This window comes from Lygodium microphyllum, chromosome 19 (assembly GCF_053477565.2).
Source record: "Lygodium microphyllum isolate KBCC chromosome 19, Lygodium_microphyllum_v1.1.10, whole genome shotgun sequence".
Taxonomy (NCBI): domain Eukaryota; kingdom Viridiplantae; phylum Streptophyta; class Polypodiopsida; order Schizaeales; family Lygodiaceae; genus Lygodium; species Lygodium microphyllum.
Window position 1 is genome coordinate 2,757,095 of NC_141153.1, and position 26,692 is coordinate 2,783,786.

At 38.5% G+C, this 26,692-nt stretch overlaps 1 protein-coding gene across 1 annotated transcript; it reads right to left on the reverse strand.

Moving 5' to 3' along the window:
• Nucleotides 1-21,211: 21,211 nt before the first annotated feature.
• Nucleotides 21,212-24,192, reverse strand: LOC148019500 (ATP sulfurylase 1, chloroplastic-like). The gene is made up of 5 exons (XM_087700987.1): nt 23,498-24,192; nt 22,697-23,102; nt 22,288-22,548; nt 22,106-22,192; nt 21,212-21,948 (listed from the first exon to the last, which is right to left on the reverse strand). The coding sequence occupies exons 1-5, from the start codon at nt 24,094-24,096 to the stop codon at nt 21,760-21,762; spliced, it is 1,542 nt and encodes a 513-aa protein (XP_087557113.1). The 5' UTR covers nt 24,097-24,192; the 3' UTR covers nt 21,212-21,759.
• Nucleotides 24,193-26,692: the final 2,500 nt, after the last annotated feature.

Here is a 26,692-nt window from a genome sequence, read left to right on the forward strand (position 1 = left end):
TATAGAGCCGGACAAAATTCGATCATTTTGGTTAGAGTACGGATGGCGACGGTTGGAAGGTAAACTTTGTGCGACTACTAAAACATTGCTCGTCACATAATAAAGGCATGAATATAATCTTAGGTGTACACAAACAAATTGGACCAATGGGTTCCTCTTTCCTTTTCTCCCTTTGTCTATACATCTATCCTCTTTGCAAGGGAGGGTTAGTGGGCAAAAGGAGAAAGAGAGGAAGCACCTTGCAGTGCCTATGTGCTATCTTGCCATTCATTGAAAACCCTATGCATAAATTCTTGCCCCCATTGCACTTCAATTTACTAGTTCCTACTACACATATACTTGCAGATGCAAGCACTTACATATGCACTTGTGTGTGCATGTGCATTGGCACATGCAGGAGTGTGCACTTGTGTGTACATGCACTAGAATCCTATACTTACACTAAATCCACCTCTTGCACTTTAGTGCTCACTCACAAATACCCCATACACCATATGCACTAGCTTCACATGTGTACTTGGAAACAACTCATAACTTAAGTGCACTAACATACCACCTTGCATCGCACTCTCCATCATAATGCACTAAAGTGTACTAATCCTAACCTTGCACACCCTCTAGTGCATTATCCCTAAGCACTACCTGCATGTGCATTGTGCACAACTTTGTGCACTAGTGCACAACCTTAGTGCACACACTTGTGCACTACGCCACCTAGTACAATGCAACTCCTTTAGATCACATTATACACTCACTATGCACTACTATCTCCTAGTTCACACACACAAGTGTATATCACCATGCCAAGTCCATGTGTACTTTCAAGTCCCTCTTTTCTCTCATTTTCAACCCCAACACCCACCTTATTCACAAAGGAGGGTCAAAGGGAAGGAGGAGGGAAAAAGGTGGCACATGCAATGCACTAGTGTGAACTTGTATATGCACACTACCCATAAACCTTATAGTCAAGCCTCACCTAGTGCACTTGAGTATTCTTGTGTGCACTTGAGTGTAGTTAGGCACACTTGTGTTGACACTGGCATTGGCATGTGCATGTGTATGCACTTGCATGTACTTGAGCACACTTGCATTGACACTTGCGCTTGCAAATTACATTTACACATAGCCACACCATACCACATTGATTTCATCCTTGCATACTAACCTTAGTACACTACATACTAGTGCACCACACATATTTAGTTCACTATTGAGCATTCACCTTGTAACTTGACTAGGACTCACACACTCCTTTTAGGACACATTGCATGGTACAACAGTGCACTATCCTTGCACATACACATAAGTGCACATGCACTAGTGCACCCACAGTCAACGTATGTGCACATGCCCTAGAACCATCATGAAAGCTAGCTATATAGTCTAAAATAGATTCCATTATGAAGAATCAAACTTGGGAGTTAGTTGCTTTGCAAAAGGAAAAAATTGCTAAAAAGAATCTATAAGTTGAAGTTTACAGGTGATATTAAATCAAACTACAAGGCAAGGTTAGTGGCTAAAGGTTTTTAACCAAGGAAAAGGTGTAGAATTTGTTGAGATATTTTCACATGTGGTGAAATTGACTATTCTTCATATGAGATTGATCCTTCATGTGGATGATATCTTGAAAGCTAGGAAAAACATGTATGAGATTGATGCCTTGAAGAAAAGATTAATGGAAAAACTTTGAAATGAAAGTTTTAGGGCATGTAAATCACATTCTTGGCATGTGCGTAATCAAGGATAGAACAAAGAGATTGCTCTATTTATCCTAAAAGGATTATGTTAGCAAAGTGTTGTAGTGTTTCAATATGAAGGGGAGACAATAAATAAGTTGGGACCTAACTCTAGTTAGAAGTGTGGTTAGGTTAGTAATGTGGTTTTGATTGATATCGTAGTGTGAGTAGTAAGCGAGTTACAAAATGAATAATGAAGAAAACTATGGAGAGCACTCTACTCTCTGAGCTTGGCTCATTCCGTGTCTCTCTCTCTCTCTCTATATCTTGAACATGGTATCAGAGCAGGAGAGCTCAACCTCATAGTGAGCAAGAGCTAGATTGAGGAGCTAGAGATTGAATCCCTATAGAAGGATTGGCAACCATAACCAACACATGAATGATCCGTATCAGTTTTCTTGAATTCTATACTTGTTGGAGGCTATTGAGGGTTGGTAGGAAGGATTAGTGACTTGTATTAGAGCCTTGGAAGTACTCTTTTGTGGCCAACATAATGAGCAAGAATTCAGTGTGACATGGCCTAGTTTGTGCCCATTTTTTTTGGGTTTAATGGGTAGCATTAAACCCCAAAAAATTGCCATGATCAATGGGTTGACAATACTTGGAATTAGTAAGGACCACCTAAAGCTCATCAACAACAGGGTATTCAGCACTTGTGAGTGCTCAATTTTGTAGGTCATAAGCATCATTTAGAAATCAACATGGAACAAGGAAATTGCACCTAGTTTGTGGTTGATTTGATTAGAGAATTTTGGCCAACCACTACTTGCCTTTGGCATATCCAACATCAGGTGGATAGTTGGAAATTAGTGTGGCATCATTTATATATGCTCCGGCATTGGTATGAGCATCTGAAGCTCAGTTCAGAGATGTATTTGCAGGTTGCTTTTGACAAGTACACTTGACTCCTTGAATCTTATTCAAGCTTGGTTGTTTCCTAATGAAAGTTGTATCTTGCTACATGAATGCAAGAGGTTTGTGGGATGCAATGAGCATTGAATGCTCAATCCCTGAATTGATTTTCAGATGTTGGTTATGTCAGGAGTTGACTATTGACAGCCTGTGGGAAGCTTATTTAATGTTGCGACTTGAAGAAGATACAAGCATTGATGCTTCTTTGGTTATGTATTGACTCCTAGATGCATTGACACATGTCTACCATGATTTGAAGGGGTTTTGAGCTGAGAATACTTTGATTTGTGTAGAGTTTATGCTACTGGTCATTTTAGGCTGTTGTTTGTCATTGAAGTTGAGGCACACCTACATGCCTACTATGTAATTAATGGGATCTACATGCAATGTTATTACCCCAGGACGTTATGACATATGTTTAGAGATGATTGACATGTTTGTAAGCTAAAATGCCCTAGTTAATGCAGAGATTTTACTGTTGTAATCTCTTGGATTGAAACTGTCCTATTGACAAGTGGCACACTTATACTACTTGATTGGAAGGTTTTTGGGAATCTAATTAGTGAACTGATGTTTGCAACATGTTTAGATGAGCTGGACTAAATTGGTTGTAGGGCACCAATAGATGTACACGTGGTACTTGGATGCTATACAAGGATCTTGATCGTTGAGAGATCAACTTGCTTTGGAGGGAGTCAAGCACTAATTGTTTAAACACTACATAAAATACAAAGAGTTGTAACCATGGCTAATACAGATAGATATGACAATATTACACAGATAGTGGGTGAGAAGTTGGACAATAAGAACTATGTAATATGGAAATTCTGCATGGAAAAATTCCTGATTAGCAAAGGGTATTGGGACCTTGTTATAGGTGTTGAAGTGGAACCTAGGCCTCTAGATAAGAGTCCAATTGATGAATAGCTGAGAGCACATTGTGCTTGGCTAGAAAGAGCTCACATAGTCTTGCATTGGATCTTGGTATGTATCTTAGACGCCATGGTAATGCAGATTATAAACTGGAAGACACTGAAAGATGCATGGACTATCCTAACATGATATTATGGTACTACTACTAGTGTAAGGAAAATATAGCTGAAATAGAAAATCAATACTATGGAAAAGAAATGACGCTTCATTCAAGAGTATGTAACAGAGATGAAAACCATTGTTGATCACTCGGCACTTATCGAAACTAAAGTAGAGGATGAGGATTTAGTTGTAGTGACCCTGAATGGCCTTGGACCTGCCATTTGACAAATCTATATCAGTGAGATCTAAGATGCCTGACTTGAATGAGCTAGTCTCATTGATTATACATGAAGAAGTTAAGCTAGGTTTAGCTACTAGCTCAAGTAGATCGAAAGGCAAATATGCAATATTTTATTCAAATCAAAGAGGCCATGGCAGCTGTGGTAAGGGGTCCTTTTGTGGTTGAGGAGCTCAACAAAATGCAACTTAGAATATACAAAATTAGTAAGGAATAATGATAGAGGTGGTGGATACTCTCAAGCAAGGGGAAGATCCAATTCTAGAGGTAAAGGGTCCTAGCAATCATAGACTACGCATGCTAATGCAAACAAGGATAAGGACTATCACTATTGGGGGAAATACAAACACATTGCTAAAGAATGTTGGAAGAAGCAAACAAATCAAGGAGGTAGATAGTAGAGTCCCTATGTCTCATCCAGTCATGTAAAGCATGAGAGTGGTAACGAGTTATTTGCTATGACTTATGTACGAAACAAGGCTACTCAGTAAGAAAAGTCAGATGACATATGGTACATTGATTTAGGAGCATCAAACCATATGAAACCACATGGGGAGTGGTTTGATGAAATGAAAGCAGGAACAAATGCCTTTGTATGCATAGGAGATGATACTCAGTATGACATAGCTCATACATGCCCATTGGTTATGCATGATGGTAAGAAGAAGAAATTGTATGATGTTTTTCATGTTCCATCAATCACAAAAAATATGTTATCTTTTAGCTAGATGGTTAAACAAAACTTGTAGGTATGGTTTAGCAAAGATGGCTATTTTATAGAGGAATATGGTAGGAGTTACAAGCTTATTGCAAAGGACAGGAAGAGTTTTTTCTTTGGATGCAAATATTCCTAAGCTAAAATCTACAATGTTTGCTCATGATGATGCAAGTGTTAGAGACATAGATATGGCATAAATGCATTCGACACATAAATGTACAAAGGTTGAATAATATGTAGCAAAAGGATATTGTTTTGGGATTGCAAAAACTCAGATGTATTGATTTGGGATAGGTATGTTTAGCTTGCCAATTTGGGAAATAGGCCCGGTTTCCATTTGCTCGACATACACGGAACAACAAATAGAACTTTACAGCTTGTTTATTTAGATGTATGGGGACCTGCTCATAATGTATCTCTTGGATGTTCTAGGTACTATGTGACCTTTGTGGATGATTTCAACAGGTATACTTGGGTATACATTCTAAAACACAAAGATGAAGTTCTTAAAAGCTTTATGGATTTTAAACGTCATGTAGAGAAAGAGTTCAATTGTTATGTCTCATGCCTATGGTTTGATGGTGGTGGTGAATATCTGTCAAAGGAGTTTGTACTTGACTAAGCATGACATTAGAAGACCATTGACATGCAACTATACTCCTAAAAAAAATAGAGCGGCTAAATGGAAAAATAGGGTCATTATGAAAGTAGCCAGGGCAATACTGAATGAGAAAGATATGCCACTTTCATACTGAGGTGAAGTAGTTTTTACTATTGGTTATGTCATGAATTGGACACCCACAGTTGGCATACATGAGAAGATACCCTATGAGGAGCTTTATGGCTATAAGCCTACATCCAAAGCCTTGGCCTTTTTCTTATTTTCCTCCTCCAACTTCTTGCACCTTAGGTGCACTAGAAGATTCTCTTTAGTGTGTCAAGTCCTAGGAGCTCAAGGGATTTCAAGGTCATTTTCAGAGTTGACTTTGAATTTAGAGTTGAAGTCACATCCTTTGCTAGATGAGGGGGTTTTCCTTAGGGATTATAGCTTAGGCCAACTTCATATATGTTTGCCTACTCATTTGGCTTGGTTGAGTCCTATTTGCTTGTAATTAACAATCTCAAGATACTTGAGCCAAGTATAATTGTAGTTCATTTAGATTAGGCTCTACAAATCCATAGTGGAGAGCTTAGTGTAAAAGGCCAGATTTTGCTATTGATAGTGTATAAGAAGGAATGATCTGGCTGGATGTATTCCATGAACTGCTCAAAATAAGACCATAAAAGGTCCATTCTAGGATTGAAGTCTTTCCACCTGAGCTTGGAACAAAGGACACAAGGTTGCATTACGTTGGAGAGCAACCAAGTATGTAGCTAATATAGATGGTACTGATGGTACAAATCTTGCTTCCATAGGGCTCCTCCATTCATGAGCATCACACTAGTTGCTTTTGTCTTAGAGTCCATGATAATCTAGTCTATTACGTGCATGCCAATCTCATAGTCGATGGTTTCGACTTCATTTTCATCCTCAAATTAACAATCAATGTATTCACCCTCTAAATCCTTTCGGTCAAAAGGCTAGACTCTATTTGCTTGTCATTAGCTAGTGTTCCTTCCTCTGTTAGAAGGGCCCAATTATATAGTAGGTCCAAATCATGCACCTTGATCCACTTGCATTTGTGTGCTTTCATGAGCTCCTCTTGGGTCTAAAGTTAGCTACATGATTCTTATGTAGTGTACCTTTAGATACTCCACGATTTTGAGCAACTCTAGTTTGTTGGTAGGGACACGGTATGCTATGTGAGGAACTCCTTTCATTGAGCTCCCAAACATCATGTAGATTGAAACTAAGGGTATGTTTCTATGTGAGGTGTCTTTACATCCACACCCTTTTTATGAGTGCTCACTTTCTTGATTACTCTTTTGTAATTATCCTCATCATCCAGGGAGGGTAAGTCAATGGTTGCAAGGATATGTATCCGATTGTGCTCATCCCCTAGGCAATAAATGCATTTAGTTAGAGGGATATAATTGGGCTTGTTGTGCAAATCTCCTTTGAGCATCAGAGAGAGAGAATCAAAGTCCATTTCAATGGTATTCACAAGAATATTTCTTTAGCAGCAAAGAAAGGTGCAAGTTCAAGGATGGATAGAGCATGGGAAAATTTGAGTTCTTTTGAGAATGTACTTGATGATGCTTATGAGTGGCATGATGACCATGAAGGCTATAAAGTTAAACCTTGCTCCAATTTGAAGCATGTTCGGAGGTTGCTTAGAGCAGTTGAGAAGATCAAGGATCAATATGAAGATATTTTGGTCTCAGATTTGGATTCAAGTTCAAGTGATGATGATGATGACTACCGTCCTTTACCTGTGGTTTTGCCAAAGATTGAGATTGAGGGAGTGAGAGAGGATAAGAGCCAAAGCAGCCAAGGATCCTCGAGTGCCCCCCAAACCCAACAAAGGAGCTTACCAACGAGAGAGTGGAGCATTATATACCTTGCATTGATAGCTTAATGGTATTAAAGTCCATATTTTGGTGTCTTGTAAATATCGTAATCAATCTCCAATCAGTTTTCTAAAGAAGAAAGAAGTAATGAAGTTGTCATCAAGGATGTGAATCAGTTTGGCGATCAAGATCAGTTTTTTGTTCAAGAAGATGATGTTATCATGGACAAAGAGCATGAGAATTATGATTTTCTCAATGAAGATGCTATTATGGATGATTTTCTTGGTTCTCTTGTCGGATTTGAGAAAAATAATACAACTGGGAAGTCAAATTTTAGTGAAGAGACTTTGCAACTACTTGAAATGCCATTATCTGTAGTGCAAAATGCATCAATTTCAGATGTAATTGTTCAAGGCACCTATATTTCTAGCATGCTAAATAATATTTCAAGACATTATACTATTCAACCTAAAGAAACTCGACAAGTTTATATTGCTATAAACTTTCATGATATTTGCTTGTATGAGCAAGTTTCAAGACAACATATGCTTAGTTTTTAGTAATGTTCAGGTTTACAACAGTAGGTTGAATATCAAGATTTACATAAATTGGTCAATTTATGTGGTTTGTGCAATGACCCGGCCACCTAATGTTAAGGGCCGCTCTCTTGGCCAGCATTTTCCATGAGTCTCTTAGAAGATATGAGTGATAGTAGGTTCTCGAAATGTAACCATCCTTTCCTCTCTACTACCCCACTCAATGTAAGGATTAACTAGAAGGGGTACATGCTAAGCCCTGCATTTCTTAGCAAATCCCTTAGGCCCCCGTGTGAAGCTCCTAAAGAGCATGAGGATGACATCTAGCTTGTCTCCTCCTACTTGTACCAAAAAGAAAAAGGGAAAGTAAGAATGAAGTCTACTATAACATCAGAGTGCCACAACCATTGCACCTAGAGGTTCTTAAGCTAAGCGCATCCGGTGGCCTTGGTCCGCCGGCCCTGTGCCTAACCCCCTAGCCCTTTTGTTCCCCCACTCCACACTTAGGGCTCATCAAGGGCAGGACACACCTAGGGAGATCACACTCGCCTATGGTTAGACCTGTCTCCCTAAGCTACACCCACCACACCTTCCCTTTACACGAATTAGGTCCTCAAGTGTGGGACAACACCCCAAGCTTGACCAACCCAACTCCCAGTTCCAATAGCACGGACATGATGCACTGCACAACAAGGTAGACACACCCCCTAGGCAGTGCACCTTCTTTCCCTTTTTAGGTGAATTCGACCAACTTTGAACAACCCATCGACCTCGAAGGCCTTGTCACCCACCCACTCAATCTACTCTCAGCCTCCACAACCTCAACCACTTTAATATGCTTCTTCTCCATGTTCAATCCCTGCAAGGCCCTATTATCGACTTCCATGACAACCCTTCAATCACTCGAGCCCTGATCAACAAAGCCCACAAGTACCATGGGACTAGCACTCGACTAGGAGGGGGGTAATGTTAACCCTAGTGCAAGAAAGGCAAAAAATAAAAAGAAGGAAGCAAAAGAAAAATTTAAAATACAGGGCAAAGTGGAAAAAGACAGCTCGACAGCAAAAATAAGAGGGAAAAGGGCCAAAAGCGGAAAGGCACCTTAAAAACCCAAGGCGAATGCAAAAATGGAAGAGGCACATTTTAAAATACAAAGGTGCCCCTAAATCTTTGCAAAAGAGATCCATGCTCCCTCTTGTGCAATTTATAAAGAGTAAATCGGCATGGGTGAAGCCACAATGTAAATGTAATTTTTGTTGTTGTTGTTGTTGTTGTAGTAATGGTTTTGTTTTGTTTTCTTGTTTATTGTTGTCTAGTTTTCTTATTTATTGTTGTTGTTGTAGTAGTGGTAGTAATAGTAGTTTTTTTTTCCTTTTCTTTTTCTTTTCTTGTTTGTAGTAGTAGTAGTAGTAGTGTTTTGTTAAAGAAAATGAGAGAGGGGGAGAAAGAGAAAAAAGAAGAAGGAATGAGAGAGAGGGAATAAACATACAACATAATAAAGAAAGAGAAAAAGAGAGAGAGATGGAAGGAGAGGAGATAATGAATGGATAAAAAACAAAGAGAGAGTGGTGGCGAGGTTCGGTGCAACACCACGAGACAGGAAACACTTCGACATACGTTAATTTGTGGGTGGGTGGATGGAGACTTTACATACGTTAATTTTTGTTGAGTTACAAGAGAAGAAATCCCTTCTCAAACAATTTAAGAAGGAAAAAAAGAATGATAACAAAAACAAATTGTTTTTCGTAACGTAGACAAAATGGAAAATGATGAAGGTCTTGATGCACATACATATACACACACATATATATAAATATGTGTGCTATTTATACACACACACACACACATTCTTTCTATATATTCTACATATTATTTAAAAGTTCTTTTATTATATTATCAGAAGGTCGAGGGAGCATGCTACATGGTGTGCACTCGCTCTCCTTGCCTTTTTTGACATGGGTGCCACCACCCACTATCGTGAATGTTCTATCCGATTACACCCACACTCTCGTGAATATCTCACTCGTCCACCTGAACTCATGAGTGTCCCACCACCTCCGATTGCGAATATCCCACCATTGCCCGCTATCCATCTCGACTCCCTACCCGCACCTAAAGTCCCTACCGCCCAGCCGTCAATTGTGATTCCCTACCTATCTGTAAAGAGAAGAAAGTAGAGAATAGGAGATAGAAGGGAATAAAAAGAATAGGCAAGGGATTCAAATCTGCCAAAGCCTTTACACAATATAAAGACAAAGCTAAATGATTCAAAGTACTATGTATTGATAGAACTTGATATGATAAACAAAATCCTTGTCTGGGACTACTCGGAAGCAATCTCCAAGCATTAGATCTCCTGGAGCTCCCTGATAGACCAAAAACATACACCAAACACTAGCTTCTTCTCTGCTATTCAGATGGCAAACTTGATAATTCTGTTGGCTCCGAAAGGGGGGTAAAACCCTAAGACACTTGCTTAGAATTCTCTCAGACTACTCCTTCTTCTTCCTCCCAGTCCAAAGTGTTGTTTGCTGCCTAAAAACTGTGATCGTGCCGCACTCGAATTCGAAAGCCCCTCTTTTTGCATGGGATATCCCAAAACTGGGTGAAAAGCCACTTGCTTTTTTATATGTTACCCTATTCTAGAAGTTTTTTACACTTTTTAGAATATTTACAAGAAATTATATCCAAAATATCAAAAATAGGCTAAAATTATCCAAAAATCTCGTATTTTTGAACCACCCATACTATGGACATTAACACTAATGACTAATATGTCATTGACTATCTAGATCAATAAGAAAGTCAAATGATTATCACTCTAGGGTTTTTCACACTATTTCTGCATAGTGGCATGACATCCACCCCCTCTCTAAACCTACACATCCTCTGTTATGTGCCATCGATGCGCCACTCGAGTCAAACACCCATTGCGTTAACTTGTCGCTCATTGTGCATATAAGAAGACATCCCCCTAGATCATAGATCAAAATGATTAGCATTTGCACAACTCGAGCACCATACCAAGCATCCACTCTAGGGTCATCAGGCCTTGGGTGTGCATCATATACTAGAGGTTGTTGAATCTCCATATACATGCTATCAATGCATCCATCAACAAAGACATAGCAACATGCTTGCTCTTTCAGAGTCTAGCGCATGGAAATCTGCTTATACTAACAATTGTGTACCACATCAAACATAAAATGAGCCTCACTTGCATCCAACACATGTTGACCACCATCAAAAATAGTGAAGTGGTCCATATCTTGAAGTATCTTTGAATTGCATATCAAGCCCTTTAACAAAGCATCCGAAATAGTTTCCATCTGTGGAGCATTACATCTAATGTCCTCTAAAGGCATATCCTCAAGCTCATGAACTGTCTCAAAAATGATAATTGTATCTTGCAAATCATGTGCATTCAACACTTCACCAATCTCCCTCTGAGTCCTTGCATCAAGTAAAACATGAGCTTCATAAACCTCTTTAGATGCATTAAGAAAATCTACATATGCAATGGTTGACTCTTCCACTACAAGATCTTCCAAGGCATTCGTTAGTGGCTGACTCAATATCAGACTATAGCTTACATCCTAGCTGCTTGCCCTCTTACTTGCTATCTTGTTTCTGCTCCTATCTAACCTCTTCTATAACATGCTCGGGAGGTGGCTGATTTGTAGCTTTAGGCTGTGATCCACACTTCTTCTTTTCACTCTCTTTGATGTCTATGTATTATCTTTATCTCTCTTCCATTTCTCTTCCACAAGTACATCCGTATTTTCTACTTTTGCTGTGCATATGTTGAAAATGCATCTATCGGTGATTCCCAACCAGTTATGTCACAAATGTCTTGCCCTATATGAGACATTTTACTATCAACAACTTTCCTCTTTTCTGCTGCATGCAAAGCGTGTGTCCATATTGCAGCCTTCGGACCGGCCATCACTTGTTGGCGAGGCATTCTATCCAACTGTAGACCAAAAGTAGCAGCATGTACGACTGCATAAGCATTTCGGACAGCCAAGTCTTTCAACAACTTTTGCATACCTCCCTTTTCAATGCACATGGATCTTGGCATCTTTCCAAAAGATGAGCTGTCGTGGCAAGGCCTCCTGATAAGTAACACAATCCTTCCTTTCATGTTGCAAGCTATCACACCACATATATCTTTTCCTTGGTTTAGGAGCTGATGTCCCATCCCCTTTCCTCTTGTTCTTTCTCATCCAATATTGCAACCTTCAACTAAAGATCCCGCATGTCTTTAACCAATTCATCTAATGCATCTTCCCTAACAGTGGGAATAACAAGTGCAGCCATAGGGTTAGCCATAGAAGTAGGTGGCTTATTGGATACATCAATTGTTTTGCCCATAAGAGTAAGCAAGCTAGATACATGCAATCTTTCTCTTCTTCTATGCTTTTTCACCAGTGCAGTAATAGTTTCCTTAACATGCCTCCACTCTATTTTAAGCCATGTCTCTATATTCTGATCCTCTAACAAATTATCAAGCTTCTCTTGAAGCTCAGGATCTGCCACTTGTAGAAACCATTCAATTTTCTGACTTGCAAGAGCTTGATGTTCTACAAGATCTAACTGCTCAAACCGACTTTCAAATTCTATTAACAACTCTATAGCCACAAAACTCTTATTGGATTGTAGAATCCACTCTTGGAAAGTCTTGTGGGTAATCAAACTGGTGTCTTTAATATAAAATTCTTCCCCGAGTGTCTTCTTAAAAGCTATCCAGTCAGCATCCTGCATGTAAAATTCAATAACTCGGGCTTTCAATTCATGTATAGTGACCCATAAAAAATATTGGCTCCATGCAAGTTAAGCCATCCCAAAGAACTCTATCTTTTAAGCATAGGCATGCAAATATGCAGATACATTCCTGCCATTAAACACCTTCATCTCACGCTCTACTGTCTACAGAGCATTCATCACAACAATTTCTGTTTGAGCAGAAGCCTGCATCACCTAGTGGTGTTGTTATACCTGCATAAGCATATTCATATTTTGCACTAACTACTGCAAAACATCATTAGAAATTATGCTTGAAGGTTCTCCCATCTTGTCTTTCCTTCTGACAACCTTTCACGTCGGTTTCACCAATGTTGGAGGGGTTTTAGTCGAAAGGTTGTATCCATCGAGGATCAGAGAGAGAAGGAAGTAGAGAATATGAGATAGAAGATAAGAAAAAGAATAGGCAAGGGACTCAAATCTGCCAAATCCTTTACACAATATAAAGATAAAGCTCAATGATTCAAAGCACTACGTATTGATAGAACCTGAGATGATAGACAAAATCCTTGTATGGGACTACTTGGAAGCAATCTCCAAGCATTAGATCTCCTAGAGCTCCCTGGTAGACCAAAAATGCATACCAAACACTAGCTTTTTCTTTGCTGCTTAGATAGCAAATCTGATGGTTCAGTTGGCTCCAAAAGGGGGGTAAAACTCCAGGACACTAGTCAGGATTCTCCAAGATCGCTCCTTCTTCCTCCCAATCCGGAGTGTTGTTTGTTGTCTAAAAACTGCGATCGCGTCGCGCATGAATTCAGAAGCCTCTCTTTTTGCATGAGATCTCCCAAAACTAGCTCAAAAGTCACTTTCTTTTTTGCACATCACCCTATTCTAGAAGTTTTCTACACCTTTTAAGGATATTTATAAGAAATAATATCCAAAATATCAAAAATAGATTAAAATTATCCAAAATCATATATTTTTGAACCATCCATACTATGGACACTCATACTAATCACCAATATGGCATTGACTCTCTAGATCAATAAGAAAGATGGATGATGATGTACTCCATGGTTTTTCACATCGTGTCCGTGTAGCGACACGACACCGTAAAGACCACGAATCGATGTAAGTGATGTCTATTCTGTTGAGAAACACGGATCTAGAGCTATGCTAGCTATGGCGGATGGAGGTTATAAACATAAAACATGATTGAGATAAAGGATTGTAACTCAAGTGAATTAGGTTCCAAGATAGATTTACTTGGACTCATAAACACAATCTTGAGTGACATAGAATGATTGTACTATTACATTGAAATGAGTGTCAAGTATATGCTTATATAGCTTTTGGGTAGTACCACTCTTCCTCACAATGCTTATGGGATTTTGGATATCTCTTCCTAGAGCATACATCATTGTCTATCTCTCATACAAAGCTTCTTGTGGGCATACATCCAGTCTCTATGCGGGCATTTATGTTAAGTATCATTTGCTATTCTCAACACCCCCCCTCAAATGATGAGTCTCTACCCTTGCTGGCTTTTGCCCCCCCTACATGATGACATGGTCCGGGAGACTAGCTCTTTGGCAACCTAGTCAAGTTAAGGCTTGAAACTTTACATTTTTTGGTAGGGGTTTTTACAACATCCACCATGGAAAACAAGAGATCCACTATGGGAAGATATTTTGTTTATTTGTGGCAGCAAAAAAAAAAACTTCATCTTTGTTATGCTTCTTTGGCACCCTTCAGCCTTTTGCTTGATCTTCTTGGTCTTCTTTGTCTTCAGGCTCTTTTCCTTTATTGTGCTCTTTATCCCTTTTGTTGATGCGTGGTATGTGCATTTTTCTCCATTTTTCTTGACACAATCTTTCTGCTCAATGCGATAGATATAATTTGGTACATTGCTTTGACATGGTAGATTCTTTTTGACATACATGACTTAGTGATCCATTACATAGGTCTTGAAATACATAGGATAGGTTTTTGGCTTATCATGTGCATTGTAGTATTTTAGGCATTTAAGATGGATACATATCTCTTTGAATAGCTCTTGGGCTTGTTGGGATACATGGCTTGATAGCACATCATGGCCTTGACCTTTGGCTTAATGGCTATATGGCTTGACATTACATTGACGTTGGATCTTCTTTCAAAATCACACATCTTCTTAAGGTGATTACATAAATCAGTTTGAGGCAAAGGATAGTGTGAATAGGGCTGCTTGGACCACTTTTGAGAGCAATAGTGTGAACACACATTAAAAGAAGCATGAGTGTGAAAGGAGAGATTGAGTTAGGTCTTTTTTCCAACCTAAAGCCTTAGACTTCAGGAAAAAATAGGAAAAAAAAAACGGAATGGAGAGAATATCGAACTGCAGGCAGCGAATATGTTCGAGATGGACTTGTCCTCTGCAATGCCTTCTTTGCTCTCTGATTTCAGCGAATCAGTGGCTTGTGATGAATCAGTGGACGATATTGACTGGGAGGCTTTTGCAGCATCTGCGAGTTCTTTCTCAGCTTTCAACACAGGCTCATAGTAATCAGAATCTATATACTACTCCAGCAAACGGCGCTATTCTGTCTTCTCCTCTCGCAGCTTGACAAAGTGATAAAATAGGGTATTTCTCTCTTAGTGATATATGAGAAGTCACTTGCTTATCTCCTCACACACGATCGAAATTCCAGAGCCATTGCAGAGCTCTATTCTGGGCATCTGTTTTTCCTAAACTGAGAGCTCCATTTCCTTGCCAAAGCCAAGAGTACTAATACACTACACGAGCAAATTGTCAGAAAAGTTTGTCCATGGGCTTCTCTTCTGTTTGACTGTCTCTCTTACACAGCAAAAACAACACCACCAACATCAAAAGGTGGGAAGGGTCTTTTACAGACTTGCCCTGTTCCACATAGAAAGAGAGAGAGATTGGAATGAAAATGGACTTGTACAAGGAGAAGAATGAATGAGAAAAATATTGTAAAGTTTGCAAAGAAGAAGAAATCACACCACTAGCTACCTAGCTCAGCCATGGCTCTGATACCATGTTGAGAAACACGGATCTAGAGCTATGCTAGCTATGGCGGACGGAGGCTATAAATATAAAACATGATTGATATAAAGAATTGTAACTCAAGTGAATTAGGTTCCAAGATAGATTAACTTGGACTCATAAACACAATCTCGAGTGACACAGAATGATTGTACTATTGCATTGAAATGAGTGTAAAGTACATGCTTATATAGCTTTTGGGTAGTACCAATCTTCCTCACAGTGCTTTTGGGATTTTGGATATCTCTTCCTCAAGCATACATCATTGTCTATCTCTCATACAAAGCTTCTTGTGGGTAAGCCTCTTTTGGGCACACATCCAGACTCTATGGGCATTCATGTTAAGCATCATTTGCTATTCTCAACACATTCCTCTCTCCTAGATAGTACATAAATGACACACTTTGACTTATAGTGGCTCCTTCTTCTAGTATATTTTCTCTCTTTGTCTCTCTGTCTCTCTCATACTCATAGCGAGTACTCTCCCGCCAACACAGTCAGTGTGGTGTCATGTAACTATGAGAGGCCCCCAAGTCCATCAAACAAACCATGATGACTACCCCTCGATTCCCCCCCTCCCCCCCCCCCCCCCCCCCCCCAAAACCATGCTGACACACCACTCCCATCCCCACCCACATCAGAACCATATCAACACCCCCTCCCCTAACCATATCCATGTCAAGACCTCCCCTGCCCCCCACCAAACAACCATTTGTGTGAATATATTGTATTAATGTGAGTTAATTGTATCATAATATTTATTATGTTAGTATTGTATGTGTTAATTAGTATGTGACTACCTATATTAAAGAAAAACTTTAGTATTCTAGCTTTTTATTATGGGTGTTTAATATTGCATAACAAGATGAACCATTAGCCATGTGTGTTAATATTAAGAATATATATTATTAGGAACAACTATTGTGTGTGAATGAGTCTTTTACTATTATTATATCTATTTATTCTTATGATAAATATATGTTTAAAGATTGTATGAATACAAATTAAACTAGTGTATAAAAAATAATATTTTTACATCCTATGAATACAAAGGAGAGTGTGCGTTAAATTAATTAATGTGTTTTTAATGCAATTTGTGTACTTTTGACATCTTCATCTATGCAACTTTTCAAGGTACACATCTCTCTTCTTATTTTACATTTTACACTATCTTTCTTTTTTTTTCCATACTATTCAACACTTTCAAATCTTTATCTAATATTATTTTCATTCTTCCATGCAATTATCACACTTTTGATTTCATCATCAACACTATTTTTTCCAGCTCTCTCTCTCTCTCTCTCTCTCTCTCTCTCTCTCTCTCTCTCTCTCTCTCTCTCTCTCTCTAGAAAAGAAAAGAAAATAAAAGAGAACCAATTTAGGTTTCTAACATTTTAGATGCATGATAGGTCGACATAATGCATCTATGACATTGATATCTAATTTCTCATTTCTAAGTCAAAAGAAATATCAAAGAGGTTTGTTCCTCATACATCCATTTGTTAGCTAAGTAAAAGAAAGTGAACTTACATGATCTACAATCATTTGAATTATTCAAAACACTAGTCTATAATTTCATTTAGGTAGGAGACTTACCTACATGCTTTGAGATCTATTGTCGTAGTTGGCCATATCATCTAATGCCATTGGTTGGGCCATCAAGTCCTGCTCGCCATCTTGTGCGGCGTTAAGTGATTCATCACTCCTAATGGCGTGGGCCACATCATTGAATGCCAGAAACATGGACATAAATGAGTTGTGTTGAGCCTAGTTATGGAATTGTCTCACACATTAGATAGGGCTACAATAGCCTTATTAGAAAGAAACCATCACTTTTGACTAGGACAAAGTGTTACATATTTCCTTAACACGATAAGAAGTCAAGTTGCGTAAGAACAGTATCTATCTGTTGAGCCATAAGGGTCATAATTTTGATGCATTGAATCATATTTTGTGAGAGTTTGTACTTTTTCATCCCATTTCAATGCACTACATCGATCTCTAAAAAAGCATGTTAAAAAACTTGCTTTTTACTCTTTTTAAAAGCATGTCAAAAAACTTACTTTTTACTCTTTTTTAATCATTAAAACTATTAAATTTTCTCCTAGAGTTGATGTAACACATCAAAATACTAAAATATCATGCAAAAATTTAGCTTTTTGCAAATAGTTTTGATGCAATGCATCAAATACACTAAGGCATATAGTGTGCCTTGTGTATTGGAATGTGCATTATGTAATCTTAAGGGATAGATCATGCATTGTGTATTTAGCTGGAGTGGTTATATTGAACTAATGAAGTAAGTCAACCTCCTCACTTTTGTTGAGATTTAAAAAATGATAAAAATAACATCTCATTATACATACCTTATAAAATGTTACGTGGATGCCCATAATCTATCATTATCATTTGCATGGCAATAAAAAGAAAAGGTAGATTTTGTAAGCAACATAATACACGACGAGTACAACACATATAAAAAGTCTTTATCATTAGTATAGCCTTGCTCACTTGAAAATGGGAAATTTTATAAAGCCTCATTTACATGTGCAATAGCATTGGTTGGTCTAACCTTACCATATGATGATATTTCATATGTTTTTGATAATCTCCTTTAATACTTAATCCGAACTCCAAAATGAATTTGTAACATTTATTAAAACATCTAAGTTCTTTATAAAAATTGTTGTTCATAGTTCACATTACAATCGGGTCACTACTGTTATATGTTGGTTTGTGATTGTAAAATACCATTACATGGTTTGCCTAAATTATAACACAAATTTTATATTGTATAGAAACATTACATTGAAGTTATTGAGGAACATCTTTGACATAGCTTCCTAATGTGAAGATAATTGTGAATAAATGGGAAAGTGCTAAACTAGAATATATCATTTTGTAGAAGTGTTTTCCACGTCTAAGAGAAAAATTTATACAAAAGGGTATCACATGGAAATCTTAAAAGAATTTACAGTGTACACCAAATTCATTGATGAGCTACTAAGATGCAAACTACACATAAGCATCTATTTAGGATGCATATTTTCAGCCATATTTAATCTTATGTACAAGAAATTTACAAGTTGGTAAAACTTAAGAGTTTTAAAAATGTAAGGTGTGAAAAAGTATAAACTTTTTAAAAAACTTAAATTTGATCCATTTACAAATAAAACATATTTAATTTTTGGTTAATTTTAAAAATTTAAATATTTTTAAAAAAGAATCTAAGGGAATCTCCTTAGGAGAAACATGCAACTTACCCAATAAATTTGATGCAATAAAAAAAGAATACGTCTTGATTTCTTGTCTAATAATCAAAAGGTTTTAATATAGATTTAAAAGGTGTATTTCTTTTCATGCATGAGAATATAGTGTTTATCAGTGCTGTAATGTGTTAATGCTTTGATACTTTAATGATTTAAATATTTATTGAAACTTTAACTACTTTAATGTCTTTGTGCTATGATGATCTAAATTAGATATGTGTTTAAATGGAAACTTAAATATATATTCATTTTTATGCATGGGAAGAGTGTTTGTTAAATATATTCACTCTCTCATGAGTAGTGTATGGGTGTATATCAATGCTCTAATCTGTGTGTGCATATTAACATGTTTAAATATATATAATATAGAGATATGTATTTATTTTTATTTAATGTATGTGTATATTAATGTATGCTTAAGTGTATTACATTTTCATGTCTTTTACAATGTCTATTAAATTTGTGTGTAGTATTAACATGTTTAAATATATATAATATAGAGATATGTATTTATTTTTATTTAATGTATGTGTATATTAATGTATGCTTAAGTGTATTACATTTTCATGTCTTTTACAATGTCTATTAAATTTGTGTGTAGTATATGATTACATTGGATTGCTTATAATGTGACGTATTTATAAAGTATTATTTCTTTTGTAATTATTATGCATAAATTACTTTTAAATCAATAAATTTTCAAATACTTTTTTTCATTGTTCTTAGAATTTGTTTTTTTATTATGAGGTGTATTAACTTCTTATTTGTCCTTAGGGTGCATTTTTGGATTGTAAGGTGTGTATTAACTTCTTATGTTCTTGGGATTTACTTTTGAATTATAAAACGTATTGGATTTTTTAATAACATTTTATTTTTGATAAATATTAATTAGATGGCTTAAACAATTTCTGAATAGTATCATGCATCACCTTACCAAATGAGAATTCAAGAGACATTAGGCATTGACTACATATGATAATCTATAGAGCCTTGGCTAGGGTAATTGAAAGATTGCCAGATGATAGATTTACTAATGAAAGTACTCCTTTGTATATGAAAATTCTATATTTTGACATGAAAAGATTGGTGACTCGAGGTATGCAAGGATAGAAATCGAACACTAACTCGTTGAATGCAATCTACACACAATCCACTATGCCATGGCCCTGTTGGTAGAAATTCTATATTTTAGATATTTTCAATGCTATTATGTTAAACAAATAAAACATGCTCACTTTATATCCCACTTCGGAACTCACTCGTTGAATGCAGTCTACACGATCCACTATGCCATGGCCCTATTGATAGAAATTTTATACTTCAAATATTTTCAATGCTATTATGTTAAACAAATAGAACATGCTCCCTTTATATCCCACTCCCACGCGAAGCACTAGAAGGAGACTAAGCATGTAAAAGATGCATCAAGTCATGAAATGTATTAACCAATAATCACAATAGTGCTTCAAAGTTTCAATGTTCAACACCATAGGAACATAGCATCTAGTACTTGTTATTAGAAGGTTTTGGTAGGTACCACATGAATGACAATCTCACCATCCTCCAAAACCCTCTCTCTCTCTCCTTTATTCTCTATTTTCCATATTTCCTTGATAAGGGACTCTCTCTCTCTCTCTTCAAAAACGTTATTATAATTAAATAATATTTTATAAATTATACTTAACCTATATAATCAATATATATACTTACAATTATTACAAATATTGTATAATAATACTTTATTATATATTATTATTACCTTATTATGTATATTAAGAGTTATATATAATAATAATAACAATATAATACATATGATATAATTATGCCTTGATTCAATGATATATATATATATATTATTAACTATTAAATATTACTATATGCATTACACTTAACCTCTAGTTCATATATACATATGTAGTAAATATTTCACATATGAATACTTAATTATTATATATATTCAAGTTAACGTTTGATGTAGCAAAGTGTCAAAAGAATCTAGGCATGAGACACCTCCTTAATAAGTTATAACATTAAAACCCACTCTATATACATCATCGATCAACGAGAAGCATCACTTTGCGCGGTTATTTTAAAAAGCAATGCCATATGCATGTTGTAGTGCGGAGTTTGTTTTTAATGTTTGGAAGCATAAACATAACGAAAATCAATATGTAATAAATATTTATCATATATTAATACTTAATTATTATATTTTTTTCTTTATATATATATATATAATTAATTTTATTCAGGTTAAAATTTGGACTTGCAAAGTGCCAAAGGAATCTAGGTATGAAACACCCAGATAATAGGTTACAATATTAAAATCCACCCTCCCTATATATCAACGAGGAACGAAGAGCAAAGCACTCTATGCGAACTATTTAAAAGAGCACTGGCACGTTAAGAGTGCGAAGTGCATTTTAAAGATTTGGAAAGCACAAACATAGCGAAAAAGTGTGCTGTTTTTTAAAAAAAAGGAAAAAAAAAAAAAAGATAAACAGCTGAACACCACATCCACTTTTTCTTTTAAGAAATAAAAACTATGATATTAAAAACCACCTTTTAAAGAGAGAAGGAAGCATGGGCGGGCGTAATGCCATGTGGCAATAAAAGATATAGGCTGGAGTATTTTGAGGCCAAGAACAAGAGTGGTCCCCATCCAGCATGTGTCGTACGTACCGTATATGGATTGCGCAGCCAAGAAGGTACATGAGAATCAGTTAGCGTCAGATTACGGTTGAGTCGCAGAGCATGGGTCGACGCAGTCGATTGATTCCTCGTTGGAGACCAGAACAACGATTTGTTTGTTGTGGGAGCGAAGGGGGTGGGGAGAGACTTTCTGCCACAAGACACGAGTGGCTCACAACAGACACTCCTGATATGGTGTGTCAGATTACACAAACGTAATGTGCTGTGTATGGTATGGTCTGCCTTGCATCTATCTATCTATTCTATGTAATGGCGAGTGGAAACAATTCGTCCACTCCATGTGGTTCACATGAAAAGAAGTTTGAAATCCCCAAATCGCGAACAGGCCTCGTCCGATCTGTGCCTATATTTGTCTGTTTACAAAGCCACGGCTTGTTTCCTTAGCTTAGGGTCACCACTGCTATGTGCGCTCCCATTGCCGCCACCACTGCTATGTGCGCTCCCATTGCTGTTGAGCCTCTGATAATACTCCACCAGGACCTTCCACCCACCAGGGCACATGAACCCCTCGGGAGGATTCTCACCATTCTTCGCAAAGTTGCGCATCTGACACAGCGAGCCCCCCAATCAGAGCATTGTCTCTCAAAATTTCTCTCAATGACTGAGCTCTGAGCTTTTTAGTACAGAGAATTGAAAGCAGCACCAGCAGAGCATACAGACAGATATTAGACTATCGACATTAGGGAAAAAAGTCATTACATACCTTTGTGCCAGAGATGAACAGAAAATCATTTGCCCTTTGTGGTTCGAAAAATGCCATTTTGCCTCGAGTCTTGTCATATGCTGCAACCTGTGTCATGCAGTAACGATATAGAAGCTGTCTAGTTACTCTGCTTGTAACCAGAGATTGATACAAGTGTAGAGAAAACTCAGACTGACACATACCCTGAATGGGAGAATATTGAGTCTCTCAAGCCCAGGAGCCATGCCCAGCACTAGCTTGCCATGATCAGGATCATAGAGGTCCCGATTTTGGGTGGGGTGCGACATGCCAGCAGGATCTCTTCCCACAATGTAGAAATCAGCACCTGCATTAATGCGTGCCTTGGCATGCCATTGAACCTCTGTAGGACCTGCATAATGCATGGGTGATGGAAAGATGGCAACCACAGTGCTCTCAGGGTCCAGGACCCCTTCGTCCAATACCTGCATTTTTAAAATCACAAGGACATGCATCATCAGCATCTATCATGCTCTTCCCATTCATGCACATACTTCCTGATTCTATTTGTTTATACCATCAGATCATCACTAAAGTTACATTCCATCGGTAGAAAGAGCCAATGACCACTACCTTCTGATGCTGCTTCATGCGCCACAACAAGGGTACATCATCAGCTTTTGTGTAGCCGCCTAGTGGATGCAGGAGGAGGATAGGGTTCTTGTAACCCATCTCAAGGAGGCGGCGACGTGTATCGGTCATGAGGAGTGCATGCCCATTGTGGATAGGATTGCGCAGCTGAAATGCGAAGACAGCATCTGCCTTCTTCTCTTCAAAGATGCTGCGTAGCTGTGCAGGCGACAGGCGGTAGTGGTCGAGACCATCATCATACTTGATGGGCTCCAGCACCTCCAAATCCCCACCTATGAGCCAATTTCCAGACTGGGCGATAGCCTCCTCCACGTAGGGCAAGCCAGGTGCAACAGTTCCCCAAGTTCTAGCTATACGCTCTTCTTTATTGTGCTTGTAGATCTCCACGCTGGACATGCATAAACAAAACGCAGTTCAGATTTGTTGTGCAAATGATGATCAAGCAACGTAAGTCTGATATTATGAAAAACACAGTCCACTATGGTGCCTGCAAATTTCTGGCCTGCAATCACCAAATACACACCTACAAATCACCATTTCCAGCCTTGGAGAATCGGCATCCATAAACTCTTCTCTAAATTCAGAGCCTCAAACATATATCTCTAGACTGAGTTACCAAAACTCCAATCTCTTTGATCGTGTGTCTCTTGCCTGGGATTACAACTCTCCTGACAGCTTCATCTCTTCTATCAGACCTCTAAATATGCAGGCTACAACCAATTAAACAATTTGAAGAATACGTGTACCACTCAGACAGACGGAGTTCCCAGTCGGACTACTTACTTGCGGAGTATGGCCACCACATTGCCTGATGGCGCCTTGAGGGCGACCGAGTCTGAGGTGCCAACCAGTTCCTTCTGGTGGTCATCGATGGCAAGCACAATAGGGAGCGACATGTTGACGATGGAGCCATCGGCCAGCCGTAGGGAGTTGAAATGCAAAGCCTGGAGGTATTCGGCCTGGCGCATGAACCCGCGGAGCGGGGAGGCCCAGCCTTCACTCACGACATGGACCCACTCCAGGTCCACCTGAGAGAGGCGCACCTTGGGCAGCGCCACTGCCTCGGCCATCTTCACCACGCGCTCCCGATCCGGGACCACCAAATCCACCAGCTCCCCACCATCGGGCTCAATCAGAGCCTTGGCGGCACCTGCCCTGCTCCTCCTCCCCCCCTGCTGCTGCAGTACCGGAAGAAAGCTCCCCTGCTTCTTAAGCCCCCTGGATGTTGATACCCCTGTTAAGAAAGATGATCTCCACATCTTAGAAGGAGAAGACGACGATGATGCTGCTGCTATCTGTTGAGGCTCATTCCGCAGGCTTGTCGACGAATTGGAGGAGATCAAGCATGCCTGACGGGTAACAGCCATACCCGCGGCCATCATTCAAGCGCGATCTCGAGAGAGAGAGAGAGAGAGAGAGGTCGGGGGATAGATTGTGGTGGAAACGAGAGAGGAGAGGCGAGAACAGATGAATGGTGACTGCCGTCGATGGGCAAGCGCTTATTATTATTTGAGGGAAAAGGGGGATGAACCTGGACATTTCTCGGTCGCATGTGCTTAAATGTCGACAGACGTCATCCGCCACGCAAATCCCATATAGCGCAGAACTTTAAGAGTTTCGCCATCGCATTGCATTGCAATTCTAAACCTTTGACAAAGTGTGGATAGTTGTATTAAATTAAAACATCTTCGAGCGCAAGGGATTAATCAAACAGAATATACTAGTGGGTTATCACTTGCCAAACGTTTCTCCCCAAACTTTGATCTCAGCCGTCGGACACAAACACACGATGTCACAATTTTTGTTATTATTTCCCTTTTCTTTTATACTCGCTCACGCAGGATGTCACAATTTATGTCGTTACATCCCTTTTCTTTAATGCATCCAGCGTGCTTTATAAATACAAAATGTTTTCCCGCAAACTTTACCAATTTATAAGCAACATCCCACAACCATTTTGCTAATTATTAGCAGCCTGCGAGATGTATGTAGTACCTTTTGTACAATATCGTCAACAGCATTGCAAAGAAAACATCCCAGGGCCAGAACTATTTTGTTTTATATATGCTCCTTCTTCCCATTTGATCTCTCCACCCTAATTTTTCTAATCTATGTTGCTTCTTAAACTAACATCTCCCCTATTCTTGGCATATATGGTACTTCTTCCCTATGTGACTAACATCTCCCCTATTCTTGGCATATATGGTACTTCTTCCCTATGTGACTAACATCTCCCCTATTCTTGGCATCTATGGTACTTCTTCCTACCTAGCTTCTAAGCTCTTCTTTTCAAATACTAGCTTCACTCAGCCTACTCTCCCATATTGCCTATAAGGTGAAAGCTCTAAGAGTTTGACACCTCATCTCCTTGTATTTGTTTTGCACTCTTATTATGTCACCCAAAATACAAAACTCTATTTTCACATGTTCATTTACTTGGATACCAAGCACTCTTATCTCACCAAAAATACAAAACTCCATTTTCTCCTACTCATTTCATCCCATCCGATACCAAGACAAAGAAGGATTATGTGCCATGCTCACGTAGTAATGTATCTATCCTAAAAGAGATGTGTAAGGGATCATCTCTGCTACAACTACATTTTCTATATGCAAGTCCTTTTCTTTGAAGTTTTCTCCTCTTGCCATAATAGAACCCCTAATGATTTTCCACAAGAACACCCTACTAGACAAAGTCAAAATCTTTCCCCATAAACCTAAAAGGGTGGAGAGACACTATAGCCCGAATAGGAAAGAAAAAAACACTTCTCAAACCATCTTCCTTAGAAACATGGCCTAAAAAATAAAAGAACAAACCAAAAGCATAGTAACTTGCACATCTTTCTTTAAGTTGAACCAAAACAAGCAAGCAAGCCCCAAGGTTTCAAGACTTATTGTCAAAAAAAAAAAAAAACGATAGTGAATAATGCCTCCGGGCATGCACATAGTGTTTAAACTCAAGTAAAATAACTCAACCCACATTCAAATTAGTATGCACGACCTCATGGACACCTTGAGGAATTTTTTTACCAAAGCCAAAGGATGCTCTTCTTCTCTCGTTGTGTAGCTCCAAGTCTTCTTGGAGGATTTTCTCCATCTCCACAATATTAACTTGAAGAAGCCTTTGACAACTTTGGCAAAATACATCTCCATGCCATCTCTATTGTAGTGCAGAGACGTAGAGGACAACTCATATGCTAAGGTCCTCAAACAATAGTGCTTGTCAAGAGCGGTGCCTTGCTTTCATTCACCACTCGCCAAGCTGCTCACTCCTTGCTTCGACCCTCTCACCTTGAACCTCTATTTCAAGGCCTTGAAGGAGCCCAAACACGATTATAGGAAGACCAAAACATCAAGCATAATGGCAACATTGGCCCTCAATCATTTCGTTGAGATTGTACACCTCATGGGGCATTATGATGGAGCTCACAGACACTATAGAGAAGATCTCAGCACTTAACTGTCATGTCTAAAATTCCCTGTCTCCTAACCACCATGTTTAAGTTTCATTGAGATTGTACCTCATGAGGTATTATGATGGAGCTCACAAACACTATAGAGAAGATCTTAGCACTTAACTGTCATGTTTAAAATTCATTGGCTCCTAACCACCATGTTTAAGATTTGTTGAAGATATTGTTCGATGGTGTCGTATGTAGGAGCCAATTACCACTACCTCTGTGCTCTCATCCTCCTCCCATGTGTTCCATAGGTGGAAGCAAAAGCAATTCGAGACATCGATCCACTAGATGTGCAAGTTGTCCAGGTTATCCCTAGGCCAGAAATGCCACCTACTAGTCTAGGATGACCACATGGCGCTCCGTGAGTTCAAAGTCAAGCATCATGGTGGGCTCCACATGGATGGTCATGTCGGGGCTCTTGCAGTTGTAGGGCACCACCTTGAACTCCTTGCTCTCAGCACTCGCCGAGTTGCTCACTCCTTGCTTCCACACTCTCACCTTGAGCCTCTATTTCAAG